This window comes from Chiloscyllium plagiosum, unplaced genomic scaffold, assembly GCF_037043375.1.
Source record: "Chiloscyllium plagiosum isolate Xiang-an unplaced genomic scaffold, Cpla_swu_hap1 HiC_scaffold_23, whole genome shotgun sequence".
Lineage (NCBI taxonomy): Eukaryota > Metazoa > Chordata > Chondrichthyes > Orectolobiformes > Hemiscylliidae > Chiloscyllium > Chiloscyllium plagiosum.
This window is the reverse complement of record NW_028270161.1, coordinates 3,996,980-4,015,306: the sequence shown is the minus strand read 5'-3', so window position 1 is coordinate 4,015,306 and position 18,327 is coordinate 3,996,980. Positions and strand designations below refer to the sequence as shown.

The following is an 18,327-nucleotide window of genomic DNA, read 5'->3' as shown; positions in this document are numbered from 1 at the left end:
AGTGTGTGTGTGAGCGGGTGTGTGAGTGTGAGTGTGTGAGTGTGAGCGGGTGTGTGTGAGTGTGAGTGTGTGTGTGAACGGGTGTGTGAGTGTGAGTGTGTGTGTGTGTGTGAGCGGGTGTGTGAGTGTGTGTGTGTGTGAGCGGGTGTGTGAGTGTGAGTGTGAGTGTGTGTGTGTGTGAGCGGGTGTGTGTGAGTGTGAGCGGGTGTGTGTGAGTGTGAGCGTGTGTGTGTGAGCGGGTGTGTGTGTGTGAGCGGGTGTGTGTGAGTGTGTGTGAGCGGGTGCGTGAGTGTGAGTGTGAGCGGGTGTGTGTGTGTGTGTGAGTGTGAGCGGGTGTGTGAGTGTGAGTGAGCGGGTGTGTGTGAGTGTGAGTGAGCGGGTGTGTGTGAGTGTGTGTGAGCGGGTGTGTGAGTGTGAGTGTGAGCGGGTGTGTGTGTGTGAGCGGGTGTGTGAGTGTGTGTGTGAGTGTGAGCGGGTGTGTGTGTGTGAGCGGGTGTGTGAGTGTGAGCGGGTGTGTGTGTGTGTGTGTGAGCGGGTGTGTGAGTGTGAGTGAGCGGGTGTGTGAGTGTGAGCGGGTGTGTGTGAGTGTGAGTGTGTGAGTGTGAGCGGGTGTGTGTGAGTGTGAGCGTGTGTGTGTGAGCGGGTGTGTGAGTGTGTGAGTGTGAGCGGGTGTGTGTGAGTGTGAGCGTGTGAGTGTGAGCGGGTGTGTGAGTGTGTGAGTGTGAGCGGGTGTGTGTGAGTGTGAGTGTGTGAGTGTGAGCGGGTGTGTGAGTGTGTGAGTGTGAGCGGGTGTGTGAGTGTGTGAGTGTGAGCGGGTGCCGCATTCTCTGTCCCGATCTCTTTAGGGAGGGGGCGGGGTTGTTGTGGAGGGGGCGGGGTTGTTGTGGAGGGGGCGGGGTTGTTGTGGAGGGGGGCGGGGTTGTTGTGGACGGGGCGGGGTTGTTGTGGAGGGGGCGGGGTTGTTGTGGAGGGGGCGGGGTTGTTGTGGAGGGGGGCGGGGTTGTTGTGGAGGGGGCGGGGTTGTTGTGGAGGGGGCGGGGTTGTTGTGGAGGGGGCGGGGTTGTTGTGGACGGGGCGGGGTTGTTGTGGAGGGGGCGGGGTTGTTGTGGAGGGGGCGGGGTGGTTGTGGAGGGGGCGGGGTGGTTGTGAAGGGGGCGGGGTGGTTGTGGAGGGGGCGGGGTGGTTGTGGAGGGGGCGGGGTTGTTGTGGAGGGGGCGGGGTTGTTGTGGAGGGGGCGGGGTTGTTGTGGAGGGGGCGGGGTTGTTGTGGAGGGAGCGGGGTTGTTGTGGAGGGGGGCGGGGTGGTTGTGGAGGGGGCGGGGTGGTTGTGGAGGGGGGCGGGGTGGTTGTGGAGGGGGCGTGGTTGTTGTGGAGGGGGGCGGGGTGGTTGTGGAGGGGGCGGGGTTGTTGTGGAGGGGGGCGGGGTGGTTGTGGAGGGGGGCGGGGTGGTTGTGGAGGGGGCGGGGTTGTTGTGGAGGGGGGCGGGGTGGTTGTGGAGGGGGCGGGGTGGTTGTGGAGGGGGGCGGGGTGGTTGTGGACGGGGCGGGGTTGTTGTGGAGGGGGCGGGGTGGTTGTGGACGGGGCGGGGTTGTTGTGGAGGGGGGCGGGGTTGTTGTGGAGGGGGCGGGGTTGTTGTGGAGGGGGCGGGGTTGTTGTGGAGGGGGGCGGGGTTGTTGTGGAGGGGGCGGGGTTGTTGTGGAGGGAGCGGGGTTGTTGTGGAGGGGGCGGGGTTGTTGTGGAGGGGGCGGGGTTGTTGTGGAGGGGGCGGGGTTGTTGTGGAGGGGGCGGGGTTGTTGTGGAGGGGGGCGGGGTTGTTGTGGGGGGGCGGGGTGGTTGTGAAGGGGGCGGGGTTGTTGTGGACGGGGGCGGGGTTGTTGTGGAGGGGGGCGGGGTGGTTGTGGAGGGGGCGGGGTTGTTGTGGAGGGGGCGGGGTGGTTGTGGAGGGGGGCGGGGTGGTTGTGGAGGGGGGCGGGGCTCTCTCTAACTGAATGCCGCAGCGCCTTTTCCGCGCCACCATGTTTGAATGGGAAGTCCAAGATGGCTGAAAGCAGAGGCAGTAAGTATCTGCTCAGTTTTGGTGGAGGGTGATTGCGGTGCTGGCAGTGTTTTGCGGAGTGTGCCTGCGGACGGGGGTGGGGGGATTGCGCTGCCGCAGCTGATGCGCCTCTCCCTGCGCTGCCCCAGGAGCCAGCTTTCGGCGCGTTTGCAATCTCCTCTGTACAACCCCCCAGCACCATCCAGTTCCCCTTTTCACCCTCCTCCACCTCTCCCACACTGCCTTCCTTCATTGGGGCTTTCCTTTTAATGTGACCAGCAAGGGACCCCTTTTGCTTTCTCAATTCCAGCAAAACAAAAATCAAATCGGAACTGATCTCTTTAAATACACATTGTGCTTTCTCTGGAGTTAGCCCTGCACTAACTTTATTTTACTTTCAGTTTTAAGGCACCCAACGTGAGATGATTCTTCGGGCTGCATTGTTCTGAGCTACTGTCTCTTAAAATGGGGAGTGGGGGAGTTTGCAGGGCAAATAGGAAGCAGCTTTTGCATTCAAAGAGATTAGAGTCTTTTATTTTCAGATTCTGGTAGTTTTGCCCTCTGGGGAGGGAGCGGAGGCCTTATTTTCAAACGAGCACTGTTATGCAAGAAAGTGTGTTCAAAGGCTTAATTCAGACTCTCAGTGCTGGTAATGTCTGAGACTGGTTAAGCCTTTGAAATGCACACAGCTGAGTTGAGCCTTTCTCAAAGGTATCTCTCAAATTGCACCTTTTTTAAAACACCAGGATAACACTTCTGTGTAAAGTACATGATAAGGCAAAGGAAAGGCTGTTGTGGGGGAAGGGAGTAGAAGCTGAGTTAAAGTGGTTATGTTTTTTGGAAGAGAGCTCTGTGGGTGGTGAATGTGGTAAGGAAGTTTTCGCGGGGAGATATTTGAGCGTTGTATTGGAGGAGTGTGAGGAAATGATGACGGAGCAGATTGTAATCTGAGAAGTTGGAGCATTTAGATGGGGGTTGGTGGTTGGTCTTCTGGAAGCTGGGAGGGACTCCTCATTGTGAAATGGGTGACTGGCACCAGCCTTGGGAGGTTGGTGTATTGAGTAGTAACTGAGAGGCTGCGTGGGGGAACATTACAGTTGTCGAGTAAGGAATGGACAAAGACATGGGTGAGGATTTTAAAGGTGAGCGGATTTGGCTAACCAAACTTGTGAAGAACAGTCAGTCTTTTATATGCTTGAGACGTGGGTGTCATGGGCAAGGCAAACATTTACTACCCGTCCTACTTGCCCCCTTGAGAAGGTGGGGGTGAGCTGCCTTCTTGAACTGCTGCAGTCCATGTGCTGTAGATTGACCCACAGTGCCTTTAGGAAAGGGATTCCAGGATTTTAATCCAGTGACACTGAAGGAACAGTGATATATTTCCAGGTCAGGATGGTGAATGGCTTGGAGGGGAATTTGCAGGGGGTGGTGTTCCCATGTATCTGCTGCCCTTGGGGAAGTGGTCGTGGGTTAGGAAGTTGGTGTTGTGGGAGATGGAATTCTGTAAAGTGTAAAAATAGGTAAGTCTCCCTGGGCCAGATGGGATTTATCCTCTGATTCTCTGAGAAGTCAGGGAGGAGATTGCCGAGCCTTTGGCTTTGATCTTTATGTCATCATTGTCTACAGGAATAGTGCCAGAAGGCTGGATGGTAGCAAATGTTGTTCCCTGGTTCAAGAAGGGGAGTAGAGACAACCCAGGTAATTATAGACCAGTGAGCCTTGCTTCGGTTGTGGTTAAAAGTGTTGGACAGGAGTATAAGAGATAGGATTCATAATCATCTAGAAAGGAATAAGTTGATAAGGGATAGTCAAAACGGTTTTGTGAAGGGTAGGTCGTGCCTAACTAACCTTTATTGAGTTCTTTGAGAAGGTGACCAAACAGATGGATGAGGGTAAGTCAGTTGATGTGGTGTATATGGATTTCAATAAGGTGTTTGATAAGGTTCCCCACGGTAGGCTAGTGCACAAAATATGGAGGTATGATATTGAGGGTGATTTAGCAGTTTGGATCAGAAATTGGCCAGCTGAAAGAAGACAGAGGGTGGTGGTTGATGGAAATGTCCATCCTGGAGTTCAGTTACTAGTGGGGTACCACAAGGATCTGTCTTTGGTCCACTGTTGTTTGCATTTTTATCAACGACTTGGATGAGGGCGTAGAAGGATGGTTAGTAAATTTGCAGATGACACTAAGGTCGGTGGAGTTGTGGATAGTGCCGAAGGATGTTGTTGGTTACAGAGGGACATAGATAAGCTGCAGAGCTGGGCTGAGAGGTAGAAAATGGAGTTTAATGCGGAAAAGTGTGAGGTGATTCACTTTGGAAGGAGTAATAGGAATGCAGAGTACTGGGCTAATGGTAAGATTCTTGGTAGTGTAGATGAGTAGAGAGAGCTCGGTGTCCAGGTACATAGATCTTTGAAAGTTGCCACCCAGGTTGTTAGCTTTTAGTCGTAGAGGGATTGAGTTCCGGAACCATGAGGTCATGCTGCAGCTGTACAAAACTCTGGTGCAGCCACATTTGGAGTATTGTGTAACATTCTGGTCACCGCATTATAGGAAGGATGTGGAAGCTTTGGAAAAGGTTCAGAGGAGATTTACCAGGATGCTGCCGGGTATGGAGGGAAGATCTTATGAGGAAAGGCTGAGGGACTTGAGACGGTTTTCATTAGAGAGAAGAAGTTTGAGAGGTGACTTAGTTGAGATATATAAGATAATCAGAGGGTTAGATAGGGTGGACAGTGAGAGCCTTTTTCCTTGGATGGCAATGGCTACCATTAGGGGACATAGCTTTAAATTGAGGGATGATCGATATAGGACAGATGTCAGAGGTAGTTTCTTTACTCAGAGAGTAGTAGGAGTGTGGAATCCACTGACTGCAACAGTATTAGACTCACCAACTTTAAGGACATTTAAATGGTCATTGGATAGGCATATGGACGAGAATGGAATAGTATATGTTAGATGGGCTTTAGATTGGTTCCACAGGTTGGTGCAACATCGAGGGCTGAAGAGCCTGTACTGCGCTGTAATGTTCTATGATCTATGTTCTATGGGATGTGGGTTTGGTAGCACAGGATGCAATGAGTGTGCGTCAGCCTGAACTGCTGGCTGGAGATGGAGATGGTCATAGTTTGGGTTCTGGGAAAGGTGATGTGGATTGAACTTGCAGTTCCAATATAACCCGGAGGAACTTTGCATCTTTGGTTTTCAAAACAGATAAGTGATACCTACTGGAATTAAATGAAGAAGACCCTTTCCAACCCTAAAGTTAACTGTCCTGTCAAGTGTAATTAGACAGTGGGACAATGGGTGAGACATGAAGCCATCACCCTCTTTAATGTTTTGAGTGGATGTTAAAGATCCTATGGCATTATTCAGCAAAGAGTAGGCAGCTTCTTTTTATAGTTTTCATATTTATAGCAAAGTTTGGAACAAATTTGAATGCTTCTAATTTTATTAAAGATTTTCAGTTGTTGGCATTGGAGTCTGCAAAGCAGATTGAGGGGGAGAATTTTTAAAGTTAGAGGATGACAAGTAACATCCTCATGTTTTCTCCTCTGCATCATTTTGGAGATAAATTAATCCCTTTTGTGTCAGGGGCAGTTAACAACTCCAGTTCCTGCTGAATCATCCTTGGATTTATGACTAGCTGCTGATGACATTTCAGCTGTCTCACTGTTGACGTCAGTATTTGTTAGAGCTTGCAAAAATGTCAGAATCGTAATAACATTTATGTGATGGGAAAATGATTAAACCCTTCATCATGTTTTGTTTACATACACTGTTTTTAATGGCTTCCCAAACAGTTTACTGGGGAGGGGAGAAGATTAAGTACATATTGGAGGTGAGCACAGATACAGGGAAAGATATCTTAATAACATTCTTCATGGACGAGAATGTGCATTTATGTAGCGCCTTCAACATAAAATGCTCAAAGCACAATACTGGGGCATTAATAGCTAAGATTGAGCCACAGAAGGGTATATCAGATGGTCAAACAGTGGGTTTTAAGGAATAAAATAAATACAAAGAATTGCAGATGCTGGAAGTTTGAAACAAAAACAAGGTGCTGGAGAAACTCAGCAGGTCTAGCAGCATCTGTGCAGAAAGAAATAGTTCATGTTTTGAGTCCAGTGACTCATTTTCAGTTCTCTCAAAGGTTCGCTGAACTTGAAATGTTAACTGTGTTTTACTCTCCACAGTTGTTGCCAGACCTGCTGAGTTTCTCCAGCACATTCGGATTTTAAGGTGGGAAGGGTGTAGTAGGGAATTCCAGATGCTGGATGGCATGACCACTAAACTATTAAATTGGAGGATGCAGAAATAGCTGAGTGTAGATATCTCAGGAAATTTTGGGTGTGGAATAGATTGCAGAATGACAGAATTGCACTGTTAGAGATGTGTACAGTCTTGGATATGTGGTTCTTGAAGCCTGATTAATTTTACTGATTCCAATCGAACTTCATATTAGGTACTTAATTTGAACATTGTAGGTATTGAGTTTTGGAAAGATGTGTTTTTGAGGCCATTTTCTCATGGAAAAAACACTTAATGGGATTACAAGGATCTGTTTGCATGTGCACAAAGAATTGGGAAAGTGGCTTGGACACAAACATGGAAAGCAGGAGCAGGAGTAGGCCATTTGGTTCTTTGAGCAGAATGATTGATTGTGGCTGGTCATCCAATTCAGTCCCCCCCTTCCTGCTTTCCCCCCATGCTCATTGTTCCCTTTAGTTCTTGGGCTATATCCACGTCCTGGGAAACAATCAATGTTTCGGTGTCAGCTACTTTCTGTGGCAGAGAATTCCACAGGCTCCCTTTCTCTGGGTGAAGAAATGCCTCCTCATCCTACATTGGTCATTTATTGCAACTTTTGGCATGTTGTCTTACAGTTAAACCCAGCCTGTTTATGGAAATAGGGAAGGTGGAAGACAGATGTAAGTTTGGGTGAACTGAGGCATTATTTAAACTTTCTACTGAGCTAGTGGTGAGGAAATAAACCCTTAGGCAGCATGCTGGAAGCATACAAGGGGAGAATAGATTTTTCTTTTAATTAAAATTGCTTTAGAATGTGGAATATGTTACCAAAACTGGTTGTGAAATCACAGAAACTGGAAGCCTATAAGGAGGCCGTTTGGCCCATCATTCCTGTCTGAAAGTGACTAATGATTAACCCCATTCCCTTGGTGTTTCAGCACAGCTCTGCAAATCTTTCCTCTTCAAAATGGATATCAAATTCATTTAAAAAATATTCCTGCTTTATCTGCATCCACCACCGTTTCATGCAGCCTATTCCTGATCTGAACAATTAGCTGCTTAGAAGAAGGTCCACACCTCCCCATAGTTTTTAATTATTTTAACTGCATCCAGTGGTTAGTAAATCTTCTATTAATGGAAGCAGATTTTCATTTCCATTCTAGCACCTTCAGAACTTAGAACATGTGTCTGAAGTTTACCACTAGCTTGTTATTATAAGGAGAGCAGAAAAAAAAGATAGTAAGAGTTTATGGGAGTATTTGAATAGGAGAATAGAAACCATAATTTATGCTGATCTGAGTCAAGGCTGAGATAGACAGATTTTTAACAAGTAAGGAATCGAGGTTTATGGGGAAAAGGCAGGAAAAGTGATGTTGAGGATAATCTGATCAGCTGTGATTTCTTTGAGTCTGCTCTGACATTCAATAGGCTGAATGGTCTACTTAGGCTCCTGTACCTTATGGCCTTTTTAAATCCGGTTTCTCCATGTTCACATTTGAGTAAACTTCTCCTTTATCACACCAAGAGTTTATTTTTTTTCTAAAGCATGTAGCTGATTCAAGCCTGTTCTTTTTAAAACATTAAATGTAAATATTAAAGGTGGCCAATATTATGATTACATGAGAGGCATGGATAGAGTCAGTAGCCAGAGACTTTTCCCCAGGGCAGGATTGACTGCCACGAGGAGTTGTAATTTTAAGATACTAGGAGGGAGGTGTGGAGGAGACGTCAGGGGTAGGTTCTTCACGCAGAGAGTTGTGAATGCATGGAATGCGTTGCCAGCGGTGGTGGTGGAAGCAGAGTCACTGGGGACATTTAAGCGCCTGCTGGATATGCTCATGGACAGCAGTGAATTGAGGGGTGCGTAGGTTAGATTATTTTAGATTAGGAATAATCCTCTGCAAAACATCATGGGCCGAAGGGCCTATTCTGTGCTGTACTTTTCTATGTTCTAATATAAAGCATGGATTTGGTTTTTGACCCTGTGGGTATTTAGGACTGAGTGACTAGATTGAATTTAGTCTGGTTGTCATTGTCTGTAACTTTGCATTCAAACATGATTCCTGTAATTTGTCTATAACAGTTCATTATGAAAATATTATCTGTATTTTACTTTGGAAAGTTAAAAATCACACAACACCAGGTTATAGACCAACAGGTTTATTTGGAAGCTCTAGCTTTCGGGACATTGCTTCATCAGGTGGTTGCGCACAACTACCTGATGAAGGAGCGTCGCTCCGAAAGCCAGTGCATCCAAATAAACCTGTTGGACTATAACCTGGTGTTGTGTGATTTTTTTATTGTCTACCCCAGTCCAACACCGGCACCATCTCATCATTACTTTGGAAAAACCTTCATGCTCTCAATATGGATGCTAAAATTGTTTTTGTAAATGTTTCACTTTTTTACAATTTGGTGTACTCCCCTGTCTAACAAAATAACTGCTGCCAACAGCCCAATAGATCTGAAGTGTACATACAAAATGTTGATCTGATTGCTGTGTGTTTGAGCTACATTTACTTTGGGTACTTTTTAAGTTGGTCCAGTGGATTTGGGAAATGCTTGACTTGTCTGTTACCATTGCTCCCTGTTTGCAGTTGGCGAGCTAACAAGAAAGAGCAGGCATAAATTGTCAAGGTGTGGCACACAACTTGTTACAAGATCAGTGCTGGGGCCTCGACTGTTGGCACAAAGATGATAGGCAAGGAATTTCTGAAGATGGCATGAGGCTGCAGTGGAAACAATGTTACATGAGTGGGCAAACAGTGAGCAAATGGAGTTTAATGTGGGAACAGGTGAAATTGTTGATTTTGGCAAGAAGAATAAATATTTAGCATCTAAATGGTAAGTTGACAGAGCTGAGATGCAGAGTGATCAGGGTGTCCTTGTGCAGAGCAGGTTTGCTAGTTGAATATCTGGAATGACAGCATTGTCAATAGACAATAGCTGCAGGAGTAGGCCATTCTACCCTTCGAGCCTGCACCACCATTCAATATGATCACGGCTGATCATCCTTAATCAGTATCCTGTTTCTGCCTTATCTCCATAACCCTTGATTCCACAATCCTTGAGAGCTCTATCCAACTCTTTCTTAAATGAATCCAGAGACTGGGCCACCACTGCCCTCTGGGGCAGAGCATTCCACACAGCCGCCACTCTCTGGGTGAAGAAGTTTCTCCTCATCTCTGTCCTAAATGGTCTACCCCGTATTTTTAAGCTGTGTCCTCTGGTTCGGCACTCACCCATCAGCTGAAACATATTTCCTGCCTCCAGAGTATCCAATCCTTTAATAATCTTGTATGTCTCAATCAGATCCCCTCTCGGTCTTCTAAACTCAAGGGCATACAAGCCTAGTCGCTGTAGTCTTTCAGCGTAAGGTAGTCCTGCTATTCCAGGAATTGACCTCGTGAACCTACGCTGCACTCCCTCAATAGCCAGAATGTCTTTCCTCAAATTTGGAGACCAGAACTGCACACAGTACTCCAGGTGTGGTTGCTGTGGTTCTGTTCGCCGAGCTGGAAGTTTTTGTTGCAAACGTTTCGTCCCCTGGCTAGGCGACATCATCAGTGCTTGGGAGCCTCACCAGAGCCTTGTACAGCTGCAGAAAAACCTCTTTGCTTCTATACTCAATCCCTCTTGTAATGAAGGCCAGCGTACTATTAGCCTTCTTCACTACCTGCTGTAGCTGCATGCTTACCTTCATTGACTGGTGTACAAGAACACCCAGATCTCTCTGTACTGCCCCTTTACCTAAATTGATTCCATTTAGGTAGTAATCTGCCTTCCTGTTCTTGCCACCAAAGTGGATAACCATACATTTATCCACATTAAACTGCATTTGCCATGCATCTGACCACTCACCTAACCTGTCCAGGTCACCCTGTAATCTCTGAACATCCCCCTCACATTTCACCCTGCCACCCAGCTTAGTATCATCAGCAAATTTGCTAATGTTATTACTAATACCATCATCTATATCATTAATATATATTGTAAAAAGCTGCGGTCCCAGCACTAATCCCTGAGGTACCCCAATGGTCACTGCCTGCCATTCCGAAATAGAGCCGTTTATCATGACTCTTTGTTTCCTATCAGCCAACCAACTTTCAATCCAAGTTAGTACTTTGCCCCCAATACCATGCGCCCTAATTTTGCTCACTAACCTCCTATGTGGAACTTTATCAAAAGCTTTCTGAAAGTCCAGGTACACTACATCTACTGGATCTCCCTTGTCCATCTTCAGAGTTACATCCTCAAAAAATTCCAGAAGATTAGTCAAGTGTGATTTCCGCTTCACAAATCCATGCTGACGCTGACCTATTCTGTTACTACTATCCAGATGTGTCGTAATTTCATCCTTTATAATAGACTCCAGCATCTTTCCCACCACTGAGGTTAGACTAACTGGTCTATAATTTCCTGCTTTCTCTCTCCCACCTTTCTTAAAAAGTGGTACAACATTAGCCACCCTCCAGTCCGCAGGAACTGATCCGGAATCTATCGAACTCTGGAAAATAATCACCAACGCATCCACGATTTCTCGAGCCACCTCCTTCAGTACCCTGGGATGTAGACCATCAGGCCCTGGGGACTTATCAACCTTCAGACCTAACAGTCTCTCCAACACCAATTCCCGGCAAATATAAATTCCCTTCAGTTCAGGTCCTTCAGCCACTGTTACCTCAGGGAAATTGCTTGTGTCTTCCCCAGTGAACATAGATCTGAAGTACCAATTCAACTCTTCTGCCATTTCTTTGTTCCTTGTAATATATTCCCCTGTTTCTGTCTTCAAGGGCCCAATTTTAGTCTTAACCATTTTTTTGTCTTTCACATACCTAAAAAAGCTTTTACTATCCTCCTTTATATTTTTGGCCAGTTTACCTTCGGACCTCATTTTTCCTCTGCGTATTTCCTTCTTAGTAATCCTCTGTTCTTTAAAAGCTTCCCAGTCCTCTGTTTTCCCACTTATCTTAGCTATGTTATACTTTTTCTCTTTTAACTTTATATTTTTCTTAACTTCCCTCGTCAGCCATGGCCACCCCTGCCTCCTCATAGGATCTTTCTTCCTTTTTGGAATGAACTGATCCTGCATCTTCTGCATTATACACAGAAATATCCACCATTGTTCCTCCACTGTCATCCCTGCTAAGGTATTGCACCATTGAACTTTGGCCAGCTCCTCCCTCATAGCTCCAAATTTCTCTTTATTCAACAGAAATATTGTCACTTCCGATTGTACCCTCTCCCTCTCAGATTGCAGATTGAAGCTTATTGTATTATGGTCACTACCTCCCAATGGCTCCTTCACTTCGAAGTCCCTGATCAATTCTGGTTCGTTGCACATGAGACTAGGCTTGTATCCACTGGAGTTTGAGAGGAAGAGACCGCTTTATTAGAACATGGAACAGTTCAGCACAGGAACAGGCCCTTCAGCCTACAATGTTGTGCCAAGCATGATGCCAAATTAAACTAATCCCTTCTGCCTGCCCTTTGTCCATGTCTTTCCATTCCTTGCATGTTCATATGCTTATCAAAAAGCCCCTGAAATGCCCCTGTTGTATCTGCCTGCACCACCACCCCTGGCAGCACGTTCCACACTCCTACCACTCTCTGTGTAATAAACTTGCCCCTTGCGTCTCCTTTGAACTCCCCCCACCCCACCCCACCCCCTCACTGGAAATGCACGCCCCCTGAGTATGAGCAGCAACAGAAGACCCTGAGGTTCTTGATGCTTCACATGTGGGACTTTCTAGCATTGAGGGGGTCATTCTTAATGAGCATGGAGTGTAGGCAGGAACATGGAGTGATCAGATTAGACATGGTCCTTACTGAATAGCAGAGTGGGCTGGAGAGTTGAATGACCTACTCCTGCCTATAATGTCAATGTTCGTTTTAGGATTGTGACATGTGAGGGTGGTGACCACACAAATGCACGTCTGTTCTAATCTGTTGCAGGTAGCTGAGTATTGTTTAAAATTTGTATTTTAAATGTTACGCTGGATTGTAAAGATAACAGATGGAATTGAACAGCTAGCACGTTTTAAACTTGGGTTCGGTAATGAATCTTGAGTTTTGTATCTGGGTTGGGTGAGGATGAGATAATAAAGAGACCTTTTTTATGAAAGCTTCTGACATAGTTGTGGTGGGGTGGGGGGGTGTTTGTGAATTGGAACTTGGAACTGGAAAATGCTTCTACAATGTAGCTCAACTTTCAAGGTGACAGTGTGAAAAAATTATTAATCAGCTCCATTTCCTGTAAGGTGGAAAAGATTGTAGTGTTTTCTTTGGGTTGAGGATGAATCATTAGTACTTCAGAAACTTTTAAAAATGAATAAATTCAAAACAATTGTAAAATGTAAACCACTCGTGGAATAATTTTTACTGGTTGGAGAAATTGCAGCTGTGTAACTAAAGTTATGGATTTGACTTCCAAACCTGGATTAGGTTCTGCCTCAAGGGAGTGCTTTGAACATCACCTAAGGAGGCATTGGCTGCAGTTATACTGGGCCTCGGTGAGATCACACCCAGAGTATTGTGTGCAGTTTTGGTCTCTCTAGCTAAGAAAGGATTTAACCTCCATAGAGGGGTGGAGGTTCACTCAGCTGACAGCGGGGGTGACAAGACTATCCCATGAGAAGAGACTGGTTTGACTGGGCCTGTACTCACTGGAGGGGGATCTGATTGAAACGTATAAAATTCCAACAGGGTTAGACAGACCAGATGCAGGGAGGATGTTTCCCCTTGGGTGGGGAGCCTGGAACTAGGGACGGTAAGGAACTTGTGGAGACCTACTCACTAAGTATACTCAAGAAAGTTTTTTTTTCGACATTAAAGGCATCAAGGCACATAGAGAGAAAGCAGGAATGTGGCATTGAAGTAGAGAGTCAGCCATGATCACAATGAATGGCAGAGCAGGCTCGAAGGGCCGAATGGCCTCCTCCTGTTCCTAGATTCTGTGTGTGGGGTTATGGAGGTGTGAACCCTCTGCTTATACAAGCAATCATACCATCGCTATCTCTAATTTCTGTGCTTTGCCCTCTGCCCCCTCCTCACTCACCCAGCCAGAGTAACATTCCACCTTTTGTCTTATCCCAGGGTGGTGCGTGCCCTGCTTAGCATCACTCGAGATTCTCCAGGAACTGTGTCGAGTCGAGAAGCTGACCTGCCCTGCCCTTGGAATTGACAAGAGAAATCTTGAAGAATATGAAGTGGAGTATCTGTGTGGGTATAAGAAAGTAAAGGTTGGTTCAATACATACCTGTCATTTCTTCAAAGTGAACGTTTCTGTTCTGCCTCCATCTCCTGCGATAAACACTCAGGACAACAGTTTATCAAGTACTGGCTCAGTGGAAGCTGATATTTCATTTTGGATTTTGTAACTCAATGCATTTCATTTACACGTTAATCACTTGAAGAATGTCTAACTTGATGATAATGCGAATTGGAGTTTAAGCTGACGTTCAATTCATAATGGCTGATGAACAATAGATAAGTATGACAATATATGCAGGAATACGTTTAACAATTCTTAAAATTTTATTTCTACATCTCCAGTAGAATTGATTTTATAACAGCAAAATGTTTGGTTTAATTTTTGTGGAAAAATTAACAATGTTTTCTGGCTATGCTGCTTATTTTTAAGGTTTATTCATTTCTTTGTTTGCTTAACTGAGTCCAGTCATAAGCACGAGCCTTGCTTTTCCTGACTCTGCCACGTAATGTTTCAGCTCCATGATCTTTTCATCAGAACTAAAGAATTTCAGGGTGGCGTGGTGGCTCAGTGGTTAGTGCTGTGGCCTCACAGATACAGAGACCCAGGTTCAATTCCCACCTCAGACAACTGTCTGTGTGGAGTTTGCACATTCTCCCCTTGTCTGTGTGGGTTTCTGCTGGGTGCTCCGGTTTCCTTCCACAAAGATGTGCAGGTTAGGTCGATTGTGGATTGCACCTAAATTGGAAGGGGACTAATATACTGGCAGGGAAATTTGCCAGAACTGCTTGGGAGGATTTAAACTGGTAAGGTGGCGAGGTGGAACCCAGGGAGATAGTGAGGAAAGAGATCAATCCGAGACAGGTACAGTGAGAACAGAAGTGAGTCAAACAGTCAGGGCAGGCAGGGACAAGGTAGGACTAATAAATTAAACTGCATTTATTTCAATGCAAGGGGCCTAACAGGGAAGGCAGATGAACTCGGGGCATGGTTAGGAACATGGGACTGAGATATCATAGCAATTACAGAAACATGGCTCAGGGATGGGCAGGACTGGTAGTTTAATGTTGCAGGATACAAATGCTACAGGAAGGATGGAAAGGGAGGCAAGAGAGGAGGGGGAGTGGCATTTTTGATAAGGGATAGCATTACAGCTGTGCTGAGGGAGGATATTCCCGGAAATACATCCAGGGAAGTTATTTGGGTGGAACTGAGAAATAAGAAAGGGATGATCACCTCATTGGGATTGTATTACAGACCCTCCAATAGTCAGAGGGAAATTGAGAAACAAACTTGCAAGGAGATCTCAGCTATCTGTAAGAATAATAGGGTGGTTATGGTAGGGGACTTTAACTTTCCAAACAGCGACTGGGACTGCCATAGTGTCAAAAGTTTAGATGGAGAGGAATTTGTTAAGTGTGTACAAGACAATTTTCTGATTCAGTATGTGGATGTACCTACTAGAGAAGTTGCAAAACTAGACCTACTCTTGGGAAATAAGGCAGGGCAGGTGACTGAGGTGTCAGTGGGGGAGCACTTGGGGGCCAGTGACCATAATTCTATTCATTTTAAAATAGTAATGGAAAAGGATAGACCAGATCTAAAAGATGAAGTTCTAAATTGGAGAAAGGCCAATTTTGACGGTATTAGGCAAGAACTTTCAAAAGCTGATTGGAGGCAGATGTTCACAGGTAAAGGGACGGCTGGAAAATGGGAAGCCTTCAGAAATGAGATAACAAGAATCCAGAGAAAGTACATTCCTGTCAGGGTGAAAGGGAAGGCTGGTAGCTATAGGGAATGCTGGATGACTAAATTGAGAGTTTGGTTAAGAAAAAGAAGGAAGCATATGTCAGGTATAGGCAGGATAGATCGAGTGAATCCTTAGAAGAGAATAAAGAAAGTAGGGGTATACTTAAGAGGGAAATCAGGAGGGCAAAACAGGGACATGAGATAGCGTTTGCAAATAGAATTAAGGAGAATCCAAAGGGTTTTTACAAATATATGAAGGACAAAAGGGTAACAAGGGAGAAAATAGGGCCCCTCAAAGATCAGCAAGGCGGCAGAAAATGGGGGAGATACTAAATTAATATTTTACATCAGTATTTACTGTGGAAAAGGATATGGAAGATATAGACTGTAGGGAAATAGATGGTGACATCTTGCAAAATGTCCAGATTACAGAGGTCGAAGTGCTAGATGTCTGGAAACGGTTAAAAGTGGATAAATCCCCAGGACCTGATCAGGTACACCCGAGAACTCTGTGGGAAGCTAGAGAAGTGATTGCTGGGCCTCTTGCTGAGATATTTGTATCATCGATAGTCACAGGTGAGGTGCCAGAAGACTGGAGGTGCCAGTGTTTAAGAAGGGCGGTAAAGACAAGCCAGGGAATTATAGACCGGTGAGCCTGACCTCGGTGGTGGGCAAGTTGTTGGAGGGAATCCTGAGGGACAGGATGTACATGTATTTGGAAAGGCAAGGACTGATTAGGGATAGTCAACATGGCTTTGTGTGTGGGAAATCATATCTCACAAACTTGATTGAGTTTTTTGAAGAAATAAAAGAGATGAGAGCAGAGCAGTAGATGCGATCTATATGGACTTCAGTAAGGCGTTCGACAAGGTTTCCCATGGGAGACTGATTAGCAAGGTTAGATCTCATGGAATACAGGGAGAACTAGCCATTTGGATACAGAACTGGCTCAAAGGTAGAAGACAGAGGGTGGTGGTGGAGGGTTGTTTTTCAGACTGGAGGCCTGTGACCAGTGGAGTGCCACAAGGGTCGGTGCTGGGTCCTCTACTTTTTGTCATTTACATAAATGATTTGGATGCGAGCATAAGAGGTACAGTTCGTAAGCTTGCAGATGACCCCAAAATTGGAGGTGTAGTAGACAGCGAAGAGGGTTACCTCAGATTACAACAGGATCTTGACCAGATGGGCCAATGGGCTGAGAAGTGGCAGATGGAGTTTAATTCAGATAAATGCGAGGTACTGCATTTTGGGAAAGCAAATCTTAGCAGGACTTATACACTTAATGGTAAGGTCCTAGGGAGTGTTGCTGAACAAAGAGACCTTGAAGTGCAGGTTCATAGCTCCCTGAAAGCGGAGTCGCAGGTAGATAGGATAGTGAAGAAGGTGTTTGGTATGCTTTCCTTTATTGGTCAGAGTATTGAGTACAGGAGTAGGGAAGTGATGTTGCGGCTGTACAGGACATTGGTTAGGCCACTGTTGGAACACCGCGTGCAATTTTGTTCTCCTTCCTATCGGAAAGATGTTGTGAAACTTGAAAGGGTTCAGAAAAGATTCACAAGGATGTTGCCAGGGTTGGAGGATCTGAGCTACAGGGAGAGGCTGAACATGCTGGGGCTGTTTTCCCTGGAGCGTCGGAGGCTGAAGGGTGACCTTACAGAAGTTTACAAAATTATGAGGGGCATGGATAGGGTAAATAGGCAAAGTCTTTTCCCTGGGGTCGGTGAGTCCAGAACTAGAAGGCATAGGTTTAGGGTGAGAGGGGAAAGATATAAAAGAGATCTAAGGGGCAACTTTTTCACGCAAATGGTGGTACGGGTATGGAATGAGCTGCCAGAGGAAGTGGTGGAGGCTGGTACAATTACAACATTTAAGAGGCATTTGGATGGGTATATGAATAGGAAGGGTTTGGAGGGATATGGGCCGGGTGCTAGCAGGTGGGACTAGATTGGTTTGGGATATCTGGTTTCCGAAGTGTCTGTTTCCATCTCTATGACTCTATGGTCATGCTAAATTGACCATAGTGTGCAGGCTAGGTGGGGTTAGTCATGGGGAATACAGGGATAGAGGGTGTGAATCTGTTGAAGGGTCATTGTGGACTTGATGGGCTGAATGACTGTTTCCACACTGTGAGGATTTTAACTTCCAATATGATGGCGTTCTGATGAGAACACAACATTGAAAAATACCTTGATTGTTTGTTAAGTCTCTCATCTGTTAGAATGACCATGATAGTTTCACTTCTTTCATATGTAAATCACAACACTTTTTTTAAAAAGTTACATTCTCGGGTTCACTGTAAATTTTTTAAAAAGTTACAGTTAACCCGAGAATGTAACTTTTTTAAAAAAGTGTTGTGATTTACATATGAAAGAAGTGAAACTATCATGGTCATTCTAACAGATGAGAGACTTAACAAACAATCAAGGTATTTTTCAATGTATAATTTCAGTTAGATCACACTGTAAACTTTTGCTATAAATTCTGAGTCTTACAATTGTGTCCTCCACAACCACCTGATGAAGGAGCGGCGCTCCAAAGGTTAGTGCTTCCAATCGAACCTTTTTTTTAGATTTGATTATTTACAGTGTGGAAACAGGCCCTTTGGCCCAACAAGCCCACACCGAACCGCAACCTACCCAGACCCATTCCCCTACATTTACCCCTTCACCTAACACTACGGGCAATTTAGCATGGCCAATTCACCTAATCTGCACACTTTTGGACTGTAGGAGGAAACCGGAGCACCAGGAGGAAACCCACGCAGACACGGAGAATGTGCAAACTCCACACAGACAGTCGCCTAAGGCGGGAATTGAACCCAGGTCCCTGGCGCTGTGAGGCAGCAGTGCTAACCACTGTGCCATCGTGCTGCCCAAACCTGTTGGACTATAACCTGGTGTTGTGTGATTTTTAACTTTGTACACCCCAGTCCAACACCAGCATCTCCAAATCATAGTAGATATGGCTCCTGTGGCTAAAGAAATCAAGGGACGTGGGGGAGGGTGGGATTAGGGTATTGAGATTGATGGTCAGCCAGGATTGTATTGGATGATAGGCAGGCCTGAGGGGCTTATTGGCA

General features: G+C 45.8%; 1 protein-coding gene across 3 annotated transcripts in view; it reads left to right on the top strand.

The window, feature by feature from the left end:
• The first annotated feature begins 1,973 nt into the window (after positions 1–1,973).
• LOC122561879 (histone-lysine N-methyltransferase SUV39H2-like) overlaps positions 1,974–18,327 on the top strand; it is a 39,210-nt gene continuing 22,856 nt past the window's right edge. Inside the window, exons 1-2 of one of the 3 annotated variants that reach the window (XM_043714198.2) lie at positions 1,974–2,055; positions 13,385–13,530. In XM_043714198.2, the coding sequence (XP_043570133.2) occupies positions 2,037–2,055; positions 13,385–13,530 (165 nt within the window). In that variant the 5' untranslated portion in view covers positions 1,974–2,036. Of the gene's footprint in view, positions 2,056–3,102; positions 3,177–13,384; positions 13,531–18,327 lie in introns of those variants that run through there. The other 2 variants (XM_087999328.1, XM_087999327.1) reach the window with 2 other exon arrangements.